Source organism: Lolium rigidum, chromosome 3 (assembly GCF_022539505.1).
Source record: "Lolium rigidum isolate FL_2022 chromosome 3, APGP_CSIRO_Lrig_0.1, whole genome shotgun sequence".
Taxonomy (NCBI): domain Eukaryota; kingdom Viridiplantae; phylum Streptophyta; class Magnoliopsida; order Poales; family Poaceae; genus Lolium; species Lolium rigidum.
In genome coordinates this window covers 2543278-2566570 of record NC_061510.1, presented here as the reverse complement: position 1 = coordinate 2566570, position 23293 = coordinate 2543278, and the positions used below count along the sequence as shown (strand labels likewise).

General features: G+C 43.5%; 2 protein-coding genes across 2 annotated transcripts; both read right to left on the bottom strand.

The window, feature by feature from the left end:
- Window positions 1-2298: 2298 nt before the first annotated feature.
- Window positions 2299-5014, bottom strand: LOC124704273 (50S ribosomal protein L11, chloroplastic-like). The gene is made up of 5 exons (XM_047236518.1): window positions 4997-5014; window positions 3885-4131; window positions 3620-3792; window positions 3457-3520; window positions 2299-2668 (listed from the first exon to the last, which is right to left on the bottom strand). Exons 1-5 carry the CDS (start codon window positions 5012-5014, stop codon window positions 2460-2462), a joined length of 711 nt encoding a protein of 236 aa, XP_047092474.1. The 3' UTR covers window positions 2299-2459.
- On the bottom strand, window positions 4837-10217 carry LOC124701095 (psbP-like protein 1, chloroplastic). Its single transcript, XM_047233143.1, has 7 exons — window positions 10031-10217; window positions 9868-9954; window positions 9668-9747; window positions 9449-9571; window positions 9269-9340; window positions 5472-5568; window positions 4837-5203 (listed from the first exon to the last, which is right to left on the bottom strand). Exons 1-7 carry the CDS (start codon window positions 10179-10181, stop codon window positions 5097-5099), a joined length of 717 nt encoding a protein of 238 aa, XP_047089099.1. The 5' UTR covers window positions 10182-10217; the 3' UTR covers window positions 4837-5096.
- Between the last annotated feature and the right edge of the window lie 13076 nt (window positions 10218-23293).

Sequence of the window (23293 nt, the reverse complement as noted above, 5' to 3'; positions counted from 1 at the left end):
AGAAAAATCCATTGTGGCATACTTCTAAAGAGAAGTTTCCGCATCGAGTCACATTATGCACCACTGAAATTCAAACAATGAGAAATTAATACTAGCTCATGCACAATCAAGATACGAGTTATGCGATCGGACGGAAAATGCAGAGTACGAAACAAACAGAATTTTGCAACTTTTCAATTCTATTCCATGCACAGGGGTCAAAGTAAGCTATATAACACACACTATTCATCAATGGGGATTTTGATTCTCATATTGAACGCAAACACTTCTCTGTTCTTCCGCAAAAGGACAACTTCAAATCTCCAATACAACCAACTGATTTGACTCAAATCAGCTGCATTTGACCAAGTCGACGATGTTGCTTCCATTACCATTACGATGCAAGAAGAAATCACACCTCACAAAAATCCATGGCATCACAGAACCACCTACTCTACACGCGGAGAAAACGAGGGACAGGGAGGGAGAGGATGGAGTCGAGGAATAGAATACCGTAGGGAGGTGGATCCTCGTTCCACATCCGCTCCAGCAGCTCCGGCGGCATCACGGCGGCGCGACAACTTCTCACGGCGACGCGGGCACGACAACAACGATGCAGCAGAGAAGACAACGGCCACTGCGCCTTCCAGGAAGAGAAGGACATCTAATTCAAATGGGAGGGGGGCAATTTGAGATGGTGCGGGGCAACCGGGGGGTTAATGGAAAATAACAAGCACGACAAAAACCACCTGGCCAGAATCCCGCGTCTCTACTCGCCAGCATGGCATCCACGTGTTGTGCACTCATTGGTTAGGACCAAATCCTCACTCAAATCGAAAGTTTCTGGACGGCGGTCTCACATTTTACAAGCTCTAGGACTAAACCTTCACAAGATGTAGGACCCGGGTGTAATTAGCTCAAAGAAAAGTTAGCAGTGTCACCGAACTCTCAAGATGCAGTGTTGTCTGGAACTCTGAAGATTACGTACGTGCGCGACCTAGTACAAGGCAGCGATCACCACTTTGCTATATGGTTCACTTGCCTGAGGCTATTTCTGAATACTACTCCGTACAAGGTAGGAAACCACCATCTCGACATCTCTTTCAAGAAGAGAAAAAGAACACACTGCATTGTGCCGCTGTGGTGCAAGTGCTCGTCGCTCACCGAGACCAATTTCACTCGGTCGATGTACATGCTATTGGGCCTTGGGCCTCTACGTTTCAAAGGAAGCGCGATTATTTTCGTGGGAATGTCACTCACTTCCCAGTTCAGACTTCAGAGTTTCAGAAGGAAAGAAAGAAATTCTAGGGCCAAACCACTCTACGATACCGAAACATGCGATTACAACTTTGCGCAGAAGAAGATCACAAAAAAAATTCCATGTTCTAAAAAAAAGACTCCCGGTAGAAGAAACATGATATAGAATTGTCATCATTCATTATGTGAGCAATAGACGCGAACCAGCCCCGTATTAAACAACTTTGGTCTGTTCAATAAATTTGCACCAACCGTTGTTCTAATTCATTATAATATATAGGCTTTCAATAATTTGGTCCTATTCTGTACATATATATCTACTCACCCGTCTTCTCTTCTCCTCGTCTATCTCATTCCTACAGTCTGAATTGGCTTTCCCCGCATAAGCAGTGTTCGATCTCAAGCAAAGGTTTTTGGATTACATATGGTGGTGGGAAAATAAACACCCAAAGTGCTAGAAAATGTGGGTGTTTGAGAATAAGAGGCACCAGGAATATGCTAGTAACAAAAATGCGACGATATTCTTGTGATGTGCTACCAAAGGGACGATCTACCACTTAATCCAGCACTTGTTCCGGTGGCCTCTTTCGTATTCCCACAACCTTGAAAGCGTCACATGTTATTGGGCCCTAGGCCACTACGATGGAAGAAAGTGTGATAATTTATGTAGGAACGCCAATCACTAGTTCATTACCCAGTCATAGACTCATAGTATACCACACAAATGATTCTGGCATCACACTTTCAGAAAGGCTTAAGACTTCTTTTCTGAAAAGAAATGCTTCAAACTGTAGTTTTCTTGAATTCCTTTTACTGATCCCGAAGACTGGATAGTAAATGCATACATAGTACAATGTTTAGAGTTGAAGCACACGTTTCTGTAGAATCGGATGACAGAAACAGTAAAAGCCTACTCGGATGTTCAAACTGAGCTATCTGCGGGTGCAGAATTCATATGAACACCACTTTTTCAGATGTCATGGATCATAAGGTTTTCAGAATGATAGAACTTGTAGGGCAAAAATATAGCTGCAGGCCTGCAGCGGGAGAGCAACTACAATATCGAAGCAAATGATTACAGCTTGGCAAGAAGAGGATCTTTACTGTTTGCTCTCAAACGACCAGGGCAAAATCCCGAGCACTACAGAGGTTTTGCCAACAAAAAGGAAGCAAAATGTACAGATGGACATAGCTAGGGTGCTTTCTCCGTGCCGGTAAACAGACTAGAAGACCACCTTTTCCTTCTTCACTAGGATTGGTGGGTCAACATCGATGCCCATGTTAGCGGCAGTGCCCGCTATGATTCTCATCGCCGACTCGATGGTTTTGCAGTTCAAATCCGGCAACTTCTCCTGAGCAATTACACGTACTTGCTCCACTGTTACTTTTCCAACCTTCTCGCGCTGTGGCTCCTTTGAACCTTTTTCAACGCCTGAGAATCAGGATCAAAAAATTGAGGTAAGGAACCATTCGCTTACTTTGCAGTTATACCGCCCAATATAAACTACACCCAACTGAATGAGTTAACTCAATATTCAAAAAAGTTACTAGCTAACATATGACTTGTTTCTTTTTAGAGAAACTTATGACTAGTTAATTGAGCATACAGTATTAAGTTGTACAAGTTGTTTTTTCTTCAGTTATTCAGTGCCTTATGGAAGACTGGAACGACAGTTAGGAAGAAGGAAATGGACACCAAATTTGGTGAAGCTTAGACACTGAATTTTGAGCCCACGACAAAAATCCAAGGATGGCTGAACAGATAGACTAATGAATTATGCACACTGCGTTCCACCCAACAACTTAAGTTGGTGTTAACTCAAGGAACTAGTTTTATAGATTTTTTTTTTTAGAAATACTCCAGAGGTGCATATGCAATTCCTCAGATACAGATAAAGGATCAGTATCTCCTACGTGTGCAAAATTGGTATGCAGATAGCAACTCAGAGACCACATTGTCTACAAATTTCTAAAACCTCACGACAATGAATAACTTCATAACTGGAACATTGTTGCGTTCCTCTGCACATCCTAAAACTCAACTGTAGTATTCTGCTAGCATTTGAAGTTTCAAACAACCTAGCCTTCCACAGAACTAATATACCAACTACTAGTAAAATCCATTTCCTTTTTTTCAAGATTAGTCCCATAGGTCCTCAGTTTGGTGGATGAACCACATATTATGAAAAAAAAAAACCATGCTATTTTACAGGTGCATACCTGCAGCCTTGAGGAGCAGTACCGAGGCAGGGGGCGTCTTCAGGATAAAGGTGAAGCTCTTATCCTGTAAAACACAGGGTAATCCCACACGCATCATGAGAACTCACCCACATTACGAATACTCATTAGCACAAACTTATGGGATTTAACTGTATTTGCTCACATCGAACACGGTGATCTCGACGGGGATAATGTAGCCGGGCTTGTCAGCGGTCTTGGCATTGTAATCCTTGCAGAAGGCCATGATGTTCACACCCTTGGCACCGAGCGCCGGACCGACGGGCGGCGCCGGCGTCGCCTTGCCGGCCTCCAAGGCCAGCTTTATGATGCCCACGACTGCACGAGAGCAACAGCAACGCAATTAAGCTAAAGCACAATGGAGTAACGGCGCGAGGCCGTGAAGGTAGAGACTAGAGACGAGCGCGAACCTTTCTTGGGCTTGCCCCCGGGCTTGGGAGGCGCCATGGCCCTGACAGCGAACACCCTCCGCGCGGGGGTGGCCGTGGCCGCGAGCGCCGCCGGCCGGAGGAAGGAGGAGGGGGCGCCGAGGAAGGAGGAGGTGAGCTTCTTGGCGGTCGGGGAGGGGAGCGCGCGGAGGGATAAGGTTGTGGTAGTGGCCATGGCTGTGCACTGGGAAGGAGTCTGCTGCTCTCTTCTGCTCTGCTCTGCTCTCCCCTATCTTCTAATCCGCTACCTCCTGGGCTGGGAACTGAGAAGGTTAGAGATGGCCTTTTAGTCTAGCCCGTGTTTGTCCAGAGGTTACGTATTCACTATAATCTGTATCACTCTTCCGGAAACGGTTTCATGGCGATGATTTTCGTAAAACAGATATACCGAGTATTATTGATTTAGTCACTTTGAGATGTACTAGTGCACTAGATCATCAGAAACATATTTGAAAATTGTGAAATATTCTCGAAAAGATTGCTGAGACAGAGATCATATATATCATGTTGTAAAATTTCAATTCGGTTCAAACTTGATACGTAAACGTAAAAAAAAATCTATGAATAGTATATATCATATTCAAACCTGAAGTGAATAGTGTTACACTGGTACTATTCGCAATAGAAAGCTACTATGTATGTATTGAATTTGAACTCGAAAATGTGTGACATGGTAAATGCATGTCGTATGAGTGGTGCTGATTTTCTTCAGCTTTTCTTCACGACTTTGAAACAGGCTTATGTAGAACACCTATATGCCCATTCCGTAGCTCGAACGACACCTATGCGATGTGACATCCATGAAGAAAATCTAGCAGATTATTCGTAGGCATATTTATACACGAGCCAGGAATTTTTTTCATTCTGTTGGTGAATTCGGCTCTGAATTTGAAGAGTAGACACACGATGTTTCTAGACAGTGGGGCAGTGGGCCTCTATTTAACATTTCTTATTTTCGTGACACATTTACAGAGTCCTGGATCTCCTTAGTCCAAGGGTGGCAGTACAGAGGGTGGAAGAAGATATACATACAAAAAAAAAGGTATCTGAAATCACACATTTGAAAAGAGAAGAAGAAAAAAAAAGATCAGTACAATCCACATTCCCGACATTTACGGTCGAACCTCATACCAGCTGCAGCTCTGAAAACGAACAATCAACGAGGACAATCAGCACAGGATCTCATGTGCCCCCTCACACTTTTGTTTCGATTTTGAACGAGTCGACGATTGTATGTAGCCTTTCCTTCATCTTATCCCATCTCCTCTCGTTTGCGCCAGTAGCTAACGTGTAAAATTTACCTGCAACATCCCATACAGAATGAGATATTGAGCACTGACAAGAGATATTAATGCATTAAGCAAGCATTTTAAAATGAAGCGGAAGCAATTTCTGTAGTCCTGCTATGTTTTATTACATATACAATGATACTCTCGTACTGGTTTCGTTGAAAGAGTCAGAGACCGGAAAGTTTGCAAGAGAAGCTGCTGGAAGCTTGTCAAAGGTGTGCAACACTTTTCACATGACATCTTATTGAAAGAGAAAATGATGCCAGACAGGAGTTATTACCATTTGCTATGGTAATTGTACCAAGTGCATGTCTGGTGAAATTTGGAGCCTGGGCTGTGAACTCGAAAGTGTAGTAAGCTCTTCCGTCAATTTCAGTCTGGGCAATGAAATAAATCTTGTGAGTTCAACAAAAGAAGGCCAAAAACCATGTAAAAGAGAATAGAATGTAAAGGTACGGAAGGATATTTGGCAAAAATAATTTGATTCCACTGCCCTGACTGAAAATTGTTATATAGTTTCTATGAAGGATTGGAATGTTATATAGTTTCTGCAGAGCATGTTCACTGCTACATACCCTTCATCTCCTCATATTATCTTTGCGGTTAAACACACTAAGTAAACCTTCACCAAGATTTGTTTCGTCCCTCACGTGACCATTCGGCATTCAAAACTCTTTGCATGTTCCGTTCCTTTTCTGTCCCCTCCATCTTCCCCAATCTCTCCTTCCGTTTTATCTCTGACCCAGCTTCCTTTTTATTTATATTATACTATGTCTATTTCCCCTAGTCGTTCCTGGTCCCTCCCATAAACGTCACTGTCGCCCGTGCCACAGCCATCCTGCAGACGATGCCGCCCCCTCCTCAGTTAGGCATACCAGAGCTCCTGCCGTCCTTGCACATGGACGCTCATGTTGGAGATGCACCAATAGTTGTGGATACACCGAATCATCATGAGTGCCCTGCACATACTAACTCAGGGAATACATCTGTTCATCTACTCCGCAACAGGAAGAAACCTATTGTTATCCCTCAGCACGTCATCAGCAGTGTCCAATTCCACATGTCTCCATGTTTTGCTTCTTCTCCACTGATGCAGATCTATGTGCAGTCTGTGCAGAGCCGATGACATCTTAATATGCTATTTTGCTCTGTTTTACTTTATTTATATGTGTGCTGCGTAAGTATGAAGGTAGGGAAAGAGCCTGCATCTTTTAATTATGCAAAACCTCCATGTTTTATTTTGATAAATTAGCAGATGATGTATTCTGTTGCACTAATTATTTTGAGCCCATTCATACAATAAGATGACTGAACAAATGTCTCAACTGCCTCACAACTTCTTCAGAAGGTAAGAATTATAATTTCCTTTTATTCCTAAGTTTTCTTTTCGAGTTAGCTATTGCTACTTGCTAGAGTTCAAACCAACGTGACATATGTTGACTGCAAGTAAGTTTTTCCAGAATTCCTCAGACCTTGAACACTATCGGCCCTTCAAGTAAGTTTCTGCATCTGAGTACTAATGGTTGATAGAAATGAAATGAATGAGCCTCTACAATACATCTAATAAAATTGTTCATTGCACATTTTTCCTTTCCACCACGGTGTTTCTATCCTAACTAACGAATTGCATAAGACTTTACCCCAGGTGCCACCTAATTCTTAAAACGATGTTACACAAAGGTTACATTGCAAGGTTGTGTAATCTATGGAACAAAAACCATGACTATCCAGTTGTAAGTTGTAACCGGTGATTGCATAAGAAATAGAATAACACATCTCTAGTCCATTTGCCAATAAACAATAGCAATGCATTTTTGAAACAGAATTCATCTGGTCTAACTCTGTTACATGTTACTGTTTCGCTTATTAGCTTATTGGCAAGCATACGGTAAATTTCATTGTTAGGTATATGTATGGGATGCCCTGCGTACGCCATCGTCATTGTCAAGCATACAGTAATGTTGTGATAGTACAAAAATATTGCTATACGGGTGGAGGACTATGCTGCCATGAACGGACAGCCAAGGTCTCCCTTATTGGCTTGATTTGACGGTTCCGGAAAGGTGTTAAAACCGTGGAACAAAGTTTCAGCATTTCCAAAACACCAATGCAGACAAAAAAATGTGAGTATGCAGAAAATCTTCACTGGTCACAACAAAAAAACGTCGGTCCCAGCAAATTCGACACTAAAGTCAAAAACTTATGCAACATTGAAGGCCAATGTTTGCAGCACCTCGTGAAACATTTGCAACATTGAAGCAACATTTGTAGCAAAATCCAAAAATCACTGCAGCATGCACAGCATTGAAATTCCATGAAAATACTAACTTGTAGCAAACATCCTTAATCCATACAACATCTCGCTTGTGCGCTCACAGCAAAATGCATACATATTTGTAGCATGTTGAATGCACATATGCAGAATCCAAAATCCACGAAAAAACACGTCGTACCATCGTCCATGGAGGCCCCGCTCTTGCAAATTTTGGCATCGCCAGCCAGGAATCTGGCTTGCCGGAGCTCCATCGGCGCTAGATCCGTTCCCACTGGTCCATTGTCTCTCCAGGCTCAACGCGATTGTGGATTTTCTATGGCCAAGGATGTGCTTGAGCTTGGCTTCCCCGGAAAAGGTGTTGGGTAGCAGCAGAGCAGTGGCAGTGATCGTGGTGGGCAGCAGTAGAGCAGCAGGACATAACCGACTAGAGAGAGAGAGAGAGATTCTGTGGAGCGCACGCTCGAGGGTGAGCGACCGATCCGAGCGCCCGAGCGGAAACGTTTTCCTATCACGGTATTGTTGTTTTTTTCATGTAAAACTATTTGGTCAAATGTTGTGCAGTAGGGGCAAAAGCGTCTTTTCAGGTGTCATTTAACACCATTAGTGGTAAAAATGGAACGACTATGATTTTTTGGAACGAAATTTAAACACGGAGGCAAATAGGGAAGAAAATATTTTGAGGGCCAACTCGGAAGCACATTTTAATCCAGCGCCAAATAAAGAATGTCCTCTTAATTTTATAGCCTCGGAAATCACACTCGAATGCTTATAAATTGCCGATCGGTCATCGCAATCATACACTCCATCTATCTCCCCCCACCTCTCCCAGTCAATCATCTCTCTGCGCTTATAATCGGAAATGGCTTACCGCGACGGCCACGAACCAAGGTGGACTACTCTGATCAGTGGCACCAAATTATTGAGGAAGATCTTATGGTTCCGCAAGGACGCGAGGCCAAGCGGAGATGAAGCGGCGAGTGGCGAACGTCCAGTCGGCTTCTTCGTGCGTGTCGAGTGTGACGTCGACTCCAAAACCAGGTATCTTCAGCATGACAACACGAAGAGCTTAATCGTGGACAACTCCGGTTATCTCGTATCCACCTTTGAGGTACTTAATCTCAGCACGCTGCGGAATGAGGAAACATGCAGGCGCGAACTTCGTTCGATGCTTGAGATGATGCTGCAGGATCTCAAGTGCCCCAAAGAGTTTATGGGGTCCATCGTACCAAAAGGGATCGTAGAGGAGATCACCACTCTAGCAAGCGGAGGTCCCCAAGACTTGTTCTTCAGTTTTGCTATCAAGGTCGACCATGAGCTCCTCATATCCAGGCGTACCATCCTGGATGCTTGTGAGATCAGGACCACACCTACTGATGAGAAGTGTATGATTTGTCTTGATTACATGAAGCCGTAACGTTATGTATTTAGTTTGCTTCATCTTATAGGGTGCAATCATCTCTTCCACCAAGGTTGTATTTCTAGGTGGCTTCAGGAGAATCAGAACTGCCCAGTATGCCGCAAAGATGTTAAGCTCAGTGTTCTAGAAACCATGTAATCAGTCTAAGTGAATCATGGTATACTACTATTGTCATTCGAATTTCTGAGTTTAGTCCAGTCTTATAAAAGAGTCATAGACAACAAATACATATCTCGGAGTTCTCTTGATTAATGTGTCACCATTCTCTAATAAAATGCATGTGTATATTTCTGGGGTGTATTTCTGAACTGACTAAAAATAGCATATATTATTAATGCGTTCCGTGACATTTTTTTGGAAATTTATTTGGGGGGAAACGTATAACCTGTTTTGCCTCAATTAACTTTGTCTTCTGCGTAGGTGGAGCAAGAACTTTCCGTACCAAAGCCTCAGCAACCTAGAGCGCACACAAATTATCATATTTAAACATATTAATTACTAGCATGTTAACCGAGCAGGTCCAATTTAATTTATACTAACAAAAAACAAAAACGGTCGAGCAGACCTGCTCTGGAGGACCGAGGTCACGGATGTCTTCCTTGATGGTCGGAATCATGTTGATGCTGACACTCTCCAAAGGCTCGATCACATCTTTGTACACCTTATCTTGGCCTTGCACAGACACTTCCTAGAAACCCATTATAACCTTAAAATTACCATCCAGAACTAAGCAAAAATGATGAAGTGTTTTTGTTTTCTAGTTGATGAGTAGGGTGTTCCTCACCTGCCATCCGAACGGGTAGACGAAGGAGTAGCCAGCTTTCCTGTCGATGACACCCAGGAACCCTTTCGTGCCCTCTGCGACTATACCAGATCATCAGAATCGCGCTCAGACACATGGTTTTGGCCGATCAAATCGCATCCACGGCTGGAATTACTAGTGATAGTGTCATTATAGAGTGATGGGTTCAAAGAACAACTCACATGCCGCAGGAGTAGGCCGAGAGACGAACGCCGCGGCGGCCGCAGCCCCCGCCACGAGCACCTGGCGCCGCGGGGATGGGGAGTCACCTGACACAACGCAGAGAGGAAATTACCACCAGGAACAGACTGGATGCCGTTAACCGGGCCGGGGTGGGGTACCGACCGCTGGTGGTGGCGGTGGGCTGCGAAGAGGAGGAGGCGGCGGCGAGCGGCCTGACGCAGCAATGCCGCCTCCGGAGCGAGGAGCCCCTGGCGTGGTCCGCGCGGCGTGGGAGCGTGAGGGAGGCCGCGGTGGACACGGCTGCGGCGGCCATGGATGACGGACGGGGAGACGAGGCGGATAGCGCGAGCGAGTGGGGGCGGAAAAGGCTTGTGCGCCGCCCGTTCCCGCGAGTAGGATTTCGCTTCGCTTCTGGTCCACACACGACACGAGTCGAGCTCGAGCCGAGCAGCCGCGCGCGACGAACATGACGGGCCAGGCAGGTACCGAAAAGGCCCATGTTTCTTTCGGATAACAAACAGTCACAGTATGGGCTTTGCCCTCATCATTCATCAGTTGGTTCTCTATTTCTCAAACAAACCAAAAACAATCTTTTGTTTTGAAATGGAGGGATCACAGCATGGGCTCTCACATCAATGGCCACGCCACATCACTATCATCAAATCGCCGGTCCATCTTTAGGGCGAAGATCTGTATATCCCATGACAGGCTTGTTGTCAACGCACCATGAAAAATCAGTCGATGGTAGCACCTCTCGACAGGCATGACTTAGCAGAGCACCTGTTAGCCAGGCATGGCTTAACATCTCTTCCTCCAGCCTCTGTCATCCAGCGCTGCTCCACACACGATGCTCCCAAGAGAGAAACGACACCACAATGTTGTCATCGTCCGATCTACAAGACAAGATCCTAGGGTTTCCCACGGAGAAGCACGAGTGGATCGACAATCGTTGCACGACGATGCCTTCATCAAGGTAACGGTGCATAACACCGCCCTCGCCCGCTGATGTGGGCATTACTGTGGTGACCCGACATACCACTGCATGGTGTAGTATGCAAGTCTGACATAACACCAATGAAACATCGTTCCACTAGTATTACATCGCTCAGAGTGGTACAACAGAAACATATGCGGGTCCAAGGCATGTATATAGAATTACACACAGACTCTGTAACATAAGATCATCACAGCCTCCTACTTTACAATGAGGTAAAACTGCAAAATAACTCTAGAAGAACAACTCGTAGTCTAATCCTATCACGAACTCTACTTATAGAGTATTAACCAGCTATAGAGGCTATGAATAGATTCTAGCTAAATAGGAGCTAGGTTTAGGAAGCTAGTTCCTTTCTAGTGCTAATCTAGTTTTTCTCCTTTTTGAATGTGGTATCTGACTCTCCTGACATGGTCCTGTCCCTGGAAGTAGTTGTTGATTCCTCGGCCTTCGAGTTGCACTGTAGATCCTCCTTCGATGTCTCCATATCTAAGCAGGGGATTTAAGAGTGGGATGAGTACGAGCGTACTCAACAAGTTCATTATAGGAAAGAGGTGTTTAATGCACTAGCTACAACCATGGACCAGAAAGTCCAAGGCTATGCATGTTTTTGTAATCATTTCTTCAAAAGGTTGCTTTTATTCAGAAGAACTATGTCCGTCAGCCTTCACCGGTTTACTAGAACTTCATGGAGTTCCTTTCCGGCAGCGTTCGCAGTTCCAAAACCCGGAACAGGGAGTGACTGGTCATGATTCATTACACTCTGCAGAGGTGTGTTGCTTTACCCATAAGAGATCTTATCCTTGTTGACAACCGAGTTGCAGGCTCGTCCACACTTCCTTTGGTGTGAGGCCAGGAGTAAGGTCATAGCCAATCATATTCCTCCGCTACCTCGCACACCCACCCTTTGTTGCATCCTCGACCCTGGGTCCTCGCCGGTCCTCTTATACCAATTAAGGATGGACCCCGACCATGACGACAGTCTGGGATCGAACCAAACTCCTTCGCCGGTAGATGCAACCCCTCATAGACCGCAATACCGTGGGGACTTTAGGCTTCCCCAGCCACCAAATGATCCTCGGGCTACAAGTGTCTACGGACAATGCCGTGGGGACTTTAGGCTTCCCCAGCCACCAAATGCACCCTTGGAATACAAGTGTCTACGGTAAAGCGCGTCCGTTGATGTACAAGAGGTGGAAATACAATTGACTATACCGTCCCACTCCAGATCTTATGGTTAACACGGTTATTACGGCACAAGAATCACTGGACGACATTTGTTGTTTAATCCTAGATGGATATAAACCCTTGCAATGGAACCTCCACCATATCAACACATACCATGGTTCCATTGCCCACCACATAGTCATATTCATAGTTATGAAAATAGTATTTTTGCTTTTCATGTAAGAGTGATAAACATAGTACTTTGTAAGTAATTTGGTAAAAATACTCAAATGACATGAGCAAGCGATGAACTTGCCTTTCTTGACTGCAAGATTATGCAGACAAGGTCTTCGATACTCAATAACTCCAAATTCTAAAATAGCATCATCGTCCGGTAAGGACGATGTTTAAAAGATTGGCAAGGATGCAATAATGCATAAGTATGAGATGCAATCGTTCTAAGCGTGACCTAACCCCGATGATTTAGGATTAGTGAGTTGTAATGATTAGTTCAAAGTGTGTTGCACTTTTAGAGTGTTTCCATAAACAAGGTTCTTATTCAGGTGTGATTATTTGGTATCATGTACAAGTTATATAATACAGCATAATAATCAATTGAGCACACAAGGAATTATAATCAGTATAATGTTCATATATAAAGAACAGTTGTCAGTTTTAGTACTATATGGCATGGTTAATGATTACTTATTATCTTCTTCAAAAGAATAACTTTTGAAAAACATGTTCTTTAATATAAGATAAGTATGACAGTTGGGTTTGTGAGGTTCTATGGTTTCCTATAATTCCAATTGGTCTCTGAAGTAAGTATTAGATAGATCACAACAAAGTTGGATTCATCAACAACTAGGGCTGGTATGGTTTTAATTAGGCATAAGCATCTTAATTATCAATGGTTGCTATCAAGGGTATATCTTATTGGTGATAGATAGTTAGGGTTTATAGGTCCTATTAGACAAGGTTGATGATTACTCTCTATTTTCTTCAAAAGAATAACTTTTGAAGAACATACTTCTTAAGGAATAAGAAGTATTACAATTAAGGTTGAGGTTGTCTAGGGTTTGCTATTGGATTCACTAAGTAGAGAATAATTGGTTCCTAAATAGGATGTTTCATAAGTATCTAACACTAGTAGGGTTTAGGGTGTATGGAATAGAATAGAAAATATTGGCATGGTTGTTATTAGGGTTCATCACAAGGGTGTGATGCTAATCAAGGGTAATTAAGGATGAGATCCTAGGTAATAGGAACTAGGGTTGATCCTATATGATCATCTGGATTCTATTAGGTTGAACACAAGGAATACCATTTGATTAGTGATAGGGTCTCTATTATTTTATGAGTACATGAGATGTATTTAGTTGTTTCTATGGATCTATAAGTCAAAAGGTAGTACATGATCACTGATGCGCGTAAATGTACACGTCCGTTGGGAACCCCAAGAGGAAGGTATGATGCGCACAGTGGCAAGTTTTCCCTCAGAAAGAAACCAAGGTTGATCGAACCAGGAGGAGCCAAGAAGCACGTTGAAGGTTGATGGTCGCGAAATGTGATGCGGCGCAACACCGAGGATTCCGGCGCCAACGCGGAACCTGCACAACAAAACCAAAGTACTTTGCCCCAACGAAACGGTGAGGTTGTCAATCTCACCGGCTTGTCTGTAACAAAGGATTAAACGTATCGAGTGGAAGATGTTTGCAAAGAAAACGAGTAAACACAATTGCGATAGATTGTATGCTATGTAAAGAATAGGACCGGGGTCCACAGTTCACTAGAGGTGTCTCTCCCATAAGATAAAAGCATGTTGGGTGAACAAATTACAGTCGGGCAATTGACAAATAGACAAAGGCATAACAATGCATATACATGATATGATAAATATAGTGAGATTTAATTGGGCATTACGACAAAGTACATAGACCGCCATCCAACTGCATCTATGCCTAAAAAGTCCACCTTCAGGTTATCATCCGAACCCCATTCGGTACTAAGTTGCTAAGCAACGAGACAATTGCATTAAGTATGGTGCGTAATGTAATCAACAACTACATCCTTAGACATAGCATCAATGTTTTATCCCTAGTGGCAACAAGCACATCACAACCTTAGAACCTCATCGTCACGATCCCAGGTGTCAATGAAGGCATGAACCCACTATCGAGCATAAATACCCCCTCTTGGAGTTAAGAGCAAAAACTTGGCCGAGCCTCTACTAATAACGGAGAGCATGCAAGATCATAAACAACACATAAACAATAGATTGATAATCACCATAATCATAGTACTCTCTATCCATCGGATCCCGACAAACACAACATATAGTATTACGGATAGATGATCTTGATCATGTTAGGCAGCTCACAAGATCCAACAATGAAGCACAACAAGGAGAAGACGACCATCTAGCTATCGCTATGGACCCATGGTCCAGGGGTGAACTACTCACTCATCACTTCGGAGGCGACCATGGCGGTGTAGAGTCCTCCGGGAGATGAATCCCCTCTCCGGCAGGGTGCCGGAGGCGATCTCCTGAATCCCCCGAGATGGGATTCGCGGCGGCGGCGTCTCCGTAAGGTTTTCCGTATCGTGGCTCTCGGTACGGGGGTTTCGCGACGGAGGCTTTAAGTAGGCGGAAGGTCAACGCGGGGGGCCACACGAGGGGCCCAGGGGTAGGTCGGCGCGGCCAGGGCCTGGGCCGCGCCGCCCTAGCCTCTGGCTGCCTCGTGGCCCCACTTCGTTATCTCTTCGGTCTTCTGGAAGCTTCGTGCAAAAATAGGACCCTGGGCGAAAGTTTCGTCCAATTCCGAGAATATTTCTTTACTAGGATTTCTGAAACCAAAAACAGCAGAAAACAGAACTGGCTCTTCGGCATCTTGTTAATAGGTTAGTTCCAGAAAATGCATAAATATGACATATAATGTGCATAAAACATGTAGGTATCATCAATAAAGTAGCATGGAACATAAGAAATTATCGATACGTTGGAGACGTATCAGCATCCCCAAGCTTAGTTACGCTCGTCCCGAGCAGGTAAAACGATAACAAAGATAATTTCTGAAGTGACATGCCATCATAATCTTGATCATACTATTTGTAAACATATGTAATGAATGCAGCGATCAAAGCAAAGGTAATGACATGAGTAAACAAGCTGAATCATAAAGCAAAGACTTTTCATGAATAGTACTTCAAGACAAGCATCAATAAGTCTTGCATAAGAGTTAACTCATAAAGCAATAAATCAAAGTAAAGGTATTGAAGCAACACAAAGGAAGATTAAGTTTCAGCGGTTGCTTTCAACTTATAACATGTATATCTCATGGATATTGTCAACATAAAGTAATATAACAAGTGCAATATGCAAGTATGTAGGAATCAATGCACAGTTCACACAAGTGTTTGCTTCTTAGGTGGAAGGAGATAGGTAAACTGACTCAACAATAAAAGTAAAAGAATGGTCCTTCAAAAGGAAAGCATCGATTGCTGTATTTGTGCTAGAGCTTTTATTTTGAAAACATGAAACAATTTTGTCAACGGTAGTAATAAAGCATATGAATTATGTAAATTATATCTTACAAGTTGCAAGCCTCATGCATAGTATACTAATAGTGTCCGCACCTCGTCCTACTTAGCTTGGACTACCGGATCTTCGCATGCCATGTTTCAACCAAGTGTCACAAAGGGGTACCTCCATGCCGCCTCGTACAAAGGTCTAAGGAGAATGCTCGCATTTCGGATTTCTCGCTTTTGATTATTCTCAACTTAGACATCCATACCGGGACAACATGGACAACGAGATAATGGACTCCTCTTAAATGCATAAGCATGTAGCAATGATTATTATTCTCATATGAGATTGAGGATATATGTCCAAAACTGAAACTTCCACCATGGTTCATGGCTTTAGTTAGCGGCCCAATGTTCTTCTCTAACAGTTTTTGCATGCTCCAACCACTAAAATGATAGATCCTTCAGACAAGACGGACATGCATAGCAACTCACATGATATTCAACAATAGTTGATGGCGTTCCCCAGAAGCATGGTTATCGCACAACAAGCAACTTAATAAAATATAAAGTGCATAAGTACATATTCAATACTACGATAGTTTTTAAGGCTACTTTGTCCCATGAGCTATATATTGCAAAGGTGAATGATGGAATTTTAAAGGTAGCACTCAAGCAATTTACTTTGGAATGGCGGAGAAATACCATGTAGTAGGTAGGTATGGTGGACACAAATGGCATAGTAGTTGGCTCAAGGATTTTGGATGCATGAGAAGTATTCCCTCTCGATACAAGGTTTAGGCTAGCAAGGTTATTTGAAGCAAACTCAAGGATGAACAGGTGCAGCAAAACTCACATAAAAGACATATTGTAAACATTATAAGACTCTACACCGTCTTCCTTGTTGTTCAAAACTCAATACTAGATATTATCTAGACCTTAGAGAGACCAAATATGCAAATCAAATTTTAGCAAGCTCTATGTATTTCTTCATTAATGGGTGCAAAGCATATGATGCAAGAGCTTAAACATGAGCACAACAATTGCCAAGTATCACATTATCCAAGACATTTTAGAATTACTACATGTAGCATTTTCCAATTCCAACCATATAACAATTTAACGAAGAAGAAACTTCGCCATGAACATTATGAGTAAAGCCTAAGGACACATGTGTCCATATGCAACAACGGAGCGTGTCTCTCTCCCACAAAGTGAATGCTAGGATCCATTTTATTCAAACAAAAACAAAAACGAAAACAAACCGACGCTCCAAGTAAAGAACACAAGATGTGACTGAATAAAAATATAGTTTCGGGGAGGAACCCGATGATGTTGTCGATGAAGAAGGGGATGCCTTGGGCATCCCCAAGCTTAGACGCTTGAGTCTTCTTAAAATATGCAGGGGTGAACCACGGGGGCATCCCCAAGCTTAGAGCTTTCACTCCTCTTGATCATAGTATATCATTCTCCTCTCTTGACCCTTGAAAACTTCCTTCACACCAAACTTCAAGCAAACTCATTAGAGGGTTAGTGCATAATTAATAATTCACACATTCAGAGGTGACACAATCATTATTTACACTTCTGGACATTGCATAATGCTACTGGACATTAATGGATCAAAGAAATAAATCCAACATAGCAAAAGAGGCAATGCGAAATAAAAGGCAGAATCTGTCAAAAACAGAACAGTCCGTAAAGACGAATTTAAAGCTGGCACTAGACTTGCTCAAATGGAAAAACTCAAAACTAATGAAAGTTGCGTACATATCTGAGGATCACGCTCGTAAATTGGCAGATTTTTTCAAATTTTCTACAGAGAACTGTGCCCAGATTCGTGACAGACAACAATGTTGTTTCTGCGCAGCGATCCCAAATATAACATCAACTTTGACATAGAAACTTTACTTGGTACAAAAACATGATAAGGAGAGGTTGCTACAGTAGTAAACAACTTCCAAGACTCAACAAAACAAAAAATTGCCCCTGTAGGTAAAAACATGGGTTGTCTCCCATAAGCGCTTTTCTTTAACGCCTTTCAGCTAGGCGCAGAAAGTGCAAATCAAGTAACATCGAGAGTAGAAGCATCAACATCATAACTTGTTCTAATAATAGAATCAAAAGGAAACTTCATTCTCTTTCTAGGGAAGTGTTCCATACCTTTCTTGAGAGGAAATTGATATTTAATATTACCTTCCCTCATATCAATAATAGCACCAACAGTTCGAAGAAAAGGTCTTCCCAACACAATTGGACAAGATGCATTGCATTCGATATCCAAGACAACAAAATCAACGGGGACAAGGTTATTGTTAACCGTAATATGCACATTATCAATCCTCCCCAAAGGTTTCTTTTTAGGGATTTCTATTTTCGTGCCCCTGCTTCGTTAGTTGTACTCAGTTTTCCCCAGCTCCTTAGTTTTTCCTCAGTTTTACCCAAACGTTTGTCTGAACCGCAGATGGAGCTCGGACGGAAGGAATCCGTTAAGTTGACCGTTCCGTGCTGACGAGTGGGGTCGTGTCGTTTGTGGGGTCACGTCGTGTGGGACCGCGTCGTGTGGGGCTGGTAGGAAGGGACCGCGTGGGACAGGACGAGGCCGTGTTTGTGGGGCCGTAGCGTGTAGGGCCGTAGCGTGTGGAGCCGTGTGGGTCCGGGACGGGGGCACGAGTGGTTTCGTCTCTTTCGCCCAGATTAGCAGTTTTCAATGTACCTTTTTCCTCTCTATCGCTCGATCTCATTCATATTTGATAGCCCAAATTGGTAGCAAATCTAGAGAAGCTTCTCCTTCGTTTTTTAACGCCATTCATTTCTTTATGCCTTCGTTTTTACCCAATCAGGTAGGAAATCTAGGGCACAAATCCAGAGAGAAAATATAGGATAAGCTGCATACAACAACCAACATAGCATAGATATATTCAGGACAGATCCAAATGTAGTACCGATAGATCCAACATAAGCTACATTTTACATGAATTTAATCTGCTCTACAGATAGAGCAGTCACATACAGAGAGTGCAGTAGGCACGTTCAACGCCTCCAGGTGGCGCGTGTGACTCGCTTGGAGGTTGCGCAGGTGAATCCCAAGTGCTTTGTGTTTGGCCATGTACGCATGCACGTTCACGGTACTTCCAACTCTAGCGCCATGTCTGCCAATGGATTCAGCATGGTTCAGCAGGGTGTTGAAGTTGGTGTCGAAGAGCCTCCTGTTGCGAAGGGGCACTTGTAAATGCCTTGAGCAAAGGGGCGACCGTATTGGCCGGCTCGCAGCCTCCCGAGGACGTGACGAGTCTTGGTGTGGAAGGACTCGTCGTCGCTCGTCGACGTCGCTGCTCTCGACCTGTCACGTAGCACCAAAGATCGTGCAAAAAACACGGAGTCAATTGCAACGATGATTGAATAGAGAGTGAACAAAAAATCATGCATGATAATATGGGCTCGAAAAAAGAGGTAGCCTCAGTTACATTGGACACACTTATATCCAGGATTTGAGTAAGTAAACCAAAGATCATGCACAACAAATTTGTACACACCAATTGTTTATCGACCAAACCCTGAATCAATTTAGGGATGCCCAAATATTCATCATCATCGGCACAAATCTGAAACAAAAGCAAATCACAAACACTAATAACGCAAGATCTAACACAAAAGGATCGAACTAGGAACAGACGACGAACGAGATCTAACACAAAAGGATTGAACTAGGAACAGACGAACAAGTAATAACGCAAGATCTAACAAAAAAGGATTGAACTAGGAAGAGACGCACAGATAATAACGCAAGATCTAACACAAAAGGATTGAACTAGGAACAGACGAACCGTAATAACGCTAGATCTAACACAAAATGATTGAAATGAGATAAGAACAAGGGAACAAAGGGTTACCTCCGAATCGTAGTCGACGATGGTGGTGTCGTAGGGGTTCTTCGGCGCGTCGTACTGCACTGGTTCGTACGGGTCCCAATGGACAGGGGCCTGGACGGGGGTGGCGGCCGATGCGCCGGCTGCTACGTTGGAAGCGAGCGACGGGGGCCCGGACGGGGCGGCGGCCGATGCGCCGGCTGCTACGTTGGAAGCAGCGACAGGGGCCTCGGACGGGGCGGCGGCCGATGCGCCGGCTGCTACGTTGGAAGCAGCGACGGGGGCCCGGACGGGGCGGCGGCCGATGCGCCGACAATGGGCATCTCATTCTTCTCCATCGCCGGCGGTTTTCTTCGGGGTTTTTCTTCGGTTGTGGAGAAGATGATGGGACAGGAGAGGCGGTTGCGGTGAGCCGGTGAGAACGTGCGTCGAGGGAGAGAAAGAGGGGCTCTATAAAGACGAAGGTGGCGTGTACCGCAACACGCGTCCGCTATGCACGGCTGCAGCGTGCACCGCTACACGAGTCTAACCCCGGGACGTTTGGTGTACTCGGTTATAACCTCGGGCCTTATACGAAATTTTATCCGTACTCAGCTTTTCCCCTCGAGGACTTAGACCGGCAAGTGCAATATACTCAGTTTTACCCTCAAGTAGCTGGTCAACAGAGAGTCAACAAATGAGATTAACATAGCTAATTGAGTCATTTCATGCGCAAAAAAATCCAAAAAAATAAAAACATAGTGGCAACTACTCATGGAGTCTTCCTACGCAACCTCGCCACCTAGAAAACCTTAACAAACATATATAAATCAAGTTTTACCACAAATTGCCACTTCTCGGAATCACTAGTGTAGCTATGAAGATGCATGGTTTTCCACCCAAACCCCTTTGCAAAACATCTTTCCCAAAACATAGTTTGTCTAAATGATGCCATAATTGTCACACTCATGTATATTTGAATTGCAAATAATTTGATGTAGCCCAATATGAATTATATTGTACAAAACACACATTTTTCATTTTGTAATTCTTTTGTTTGAATCCCTTAGTCTATTTACTATTTATGTGCCCTTGGATTCTTAGTACTACTCAGTTTTGCCCTCAAGTACTGTCACAAATGCTCCGAGAAGCCCAAACTTATCCCGATTGGTTGAGCCGTTGTCACACGGATCGACTCCACGAACCGTTGATCCACTGATCTAACGGGCAGTATACCCCTATCCGTCTCTTCGTGGCAACCTCTCTCTCTCTCTCTCTCTCTCTCTCTCTCTCTCTCTCTCTCTCTCCCTCTCTCTTCGTGGCCACCCATCTCTCTCTCTCTCTCTGTCGGTGGAGAATAAACATGAGGAATATAGTTTGGGATATAGTATTGGTATTTTGAAACGGCCTAAAAGTGGTATAATTTTGTTATAAACATGAGGCATACATTTTTGCTGATTTCGGCGATTGCATTATTTGTCACCCCTCTAACAATTATCAACTATCTTTAGCTGTCCTTTTCTTTTAGGGAATATAGTTTGGGATATGGTATTGGTATTTTGGAAAGGCCTAAAAGTGGTATAATTTTGGTATAAACATGAGGCATACATATTTGCGGATTTCGGGGATTGCATTATTTGTCACCCCTCTAACAATTATCAACTATCTTTAGCTTTCCTTTTCTTTTAGGGAATATAGTTTGGGATATAGTATTGGTATTTTGAAACGGCCTAAAAGTGGTATAATTTTGTTATAAACATGAGGCATACATTTTTGCGGATTTCGGCGATTGCATTATTTGTCACCCCTCTAACAATTATCAACTATCTTTAGCTGTCCTTTTCTTTTAGGGAATATAGTTTGGGATATGGTATTGGTATTTTGGAAAGGCCTAAAAGTGGTATAATTTTGGTATAAACATGAGGCATACATATTTGCGGATTTCGGGGATTGCATTATTTGTCACCCCTCTAACAATTATCAACTATCTTTAGCTTTCCTTTTCTTTTAGGGAATATAGTTTGGGATATAGTATTGGTATTTTGAAACGGCCTAAAAGTGGTATAATTTTGGTATAAACATGAGGCATACATATTTGCGGATTTCGGGGATTGCATTATTTGTCACCCCTCTAACAATTATCAACTATCTTTAGCTTTCCTTTTCTTTTAGGGAATATAGTTGGTAATTTCGGTGAATGCACACACTAACTTTGAAAACAACTACAAGTACATGTAATTGAATAATGGATTTGTAACAAGGTATCCCTTGTAACAACTTCTAGCGCCTGGTGAGCAATGATAAGAATCCGATCGTAATTATACAACAAAAAAACAACCAGCCATCATATTAGCTTGCTTCTTCAACTCGATCAGCTGCCTTAACTGCTTGTTCATTTTCTTCAGTTCTCCCTTCACTTCCACCAGCTTCCGCATTGGGAGCATTAGGCATAATCGGAAGGTCCCTAATCGGAACGGCTCCTCTCTCCGCCGCATTCTCTACAGACAAGTCCCCCCTCCCAAATTGCGCCCCCAATAGCGCCAATTGATTCCCTGCAACCGAAGCCTCCGAACGTACACATCGATCCACTCGAAATGCCCGCATTTCTTCAAGATCCGAAAACAACAACGTGAACCCTAAATCCCAAATTCGAGGGAATAACAAGAAAATCGAGAGAAAACGAGAGAAATTGGAGCGAGATCTAACCTTATCCCCCTCTCTATATGGCAAGCTCTCGCATGCAACGAACTCACGTCCACGGTTGCCGTTCTCGTCCGTCTTACGGATCGACCGCTTCGGAGGCTCTCGGCGTGGGCGGTCGGGGCATCTTGTCAAAGGCACGGGTCCATACTCGCGGCCATGAAGAACGGGAGGTCGAAGAGAAACTAGACATCACCCGCGTGCTCGGAGAAGGGCTGCCGCCGGCGGAGAAGAAGAACAATGGGGCGCGGAGAAAGAAAGGGGAAGCAATGGCACGGGCACGGGCACGGGGCTAGCTCGGGCTCCCATTTTGCAACGGTCACCCGGGTAAGCCGTGGGTCCGGCGCGCTAACGTGGACAAGTTGTGGGTCCCACGATGATCCGGATAAGTGGAGACGTGTCCACTGCGGGGCACCAACAGCGGCCCCACTTGCCAGCACCAACCAACGTCAACTAAACGGGATTCCTTCCGTCCGAGCTCTTTCTGCGGGTTATAGACAAGGGGGGGGGGGGAAACTGAGGAAAAACTAAGGATCTGGGGAAAACTGAGTACAACTAAGGAGCCGAGGGCACGAAAATAGAAATCCCTTCTTTTTAACATTATCGGCAAGATTAACATCCAAATAACAATTCTTCAATGGTGGCAAGTCAAGCATATCATAAATCTTTTTAGGCATAACAGAAATACTTGCACCAAGATCACATAAAGCATTACATTCAAAGTCATTGAATTTTATTTTAATGATGGGCTCCCATCCATCCTCTAACTTTCTAGGAATAGAAGTTTCAAGTTTTAGTTTCTCTTCTCTAGCTTTTATGAGAGCATTTGTAATATGTTTTGTAAAGGCTAAATTTATAGCACTAGCATTAGGACTTTTAGCAAGTTTTTGTAAGAACTTTATAACTTCAGAGATGTGGCAATCATCAAAATCTAAATCATTATGAGCTACAAGCAATGGGATCATTGTTCCCAAGGTTGGAAAAAATTTCAGCAGTTTATCACAAGCAGCTTCAGCAGTTTTAGCAATTTCAGGCAGTTTTGTTCGCTTTGCACTAGGAGTAGAAACATTGCCAACACCAATTATTTTACCATTGATAGTAGGAGGTGTAGCAAAATGTGAAGAATTAGCATTACTAGTGGTGGTAATAGTCCAAACTTTAGCTACATTATTCTCTTTAGCTAGTTTTTCA

Bases quoted from the DNA above. Each gene is read 5' to 3' on its own strand.
- LOC124704273 (XM_047236518.1), bottom strand. The intron at 3,793-3,884 runs GTTCGCGCTCGT...GCTCTCGTGCAG, and splicing joins CGGGGGCAAGCCCAAGAAAG to TCGTGGGCATCATAAAGCTG. The intron at 2,669-3,456 runs GTATGCACCTGT...CCTGATTCTCAG, and splicing joins ACTGCTCCTCAAGGCTGCAG to GCGTTGAAAAAGGTTCAAAG.
- LOC124701095 (XM_047233143.1), bottom strand. From the start codon at position 10,181: ATGGCCGCCGCAGCCGTGTCCACCGCGGCCTCCCTCACGCTCCCACGC. The intron at 9,572-9,667 runs GTGAGGAACACC...ATGGGTTTCTAG, and splicing joins TCTACCCGTTCGGATGGCAG to GAAGTGTCTGTGCAAGGCCA. The intron at 5,569-9,268 runs GTTATACGTTTC...TTCATTGCCCAG, and splicing joins AGTTAATTGAGGCAAAACAG to ACTGAAATTGACGGAAGAGC.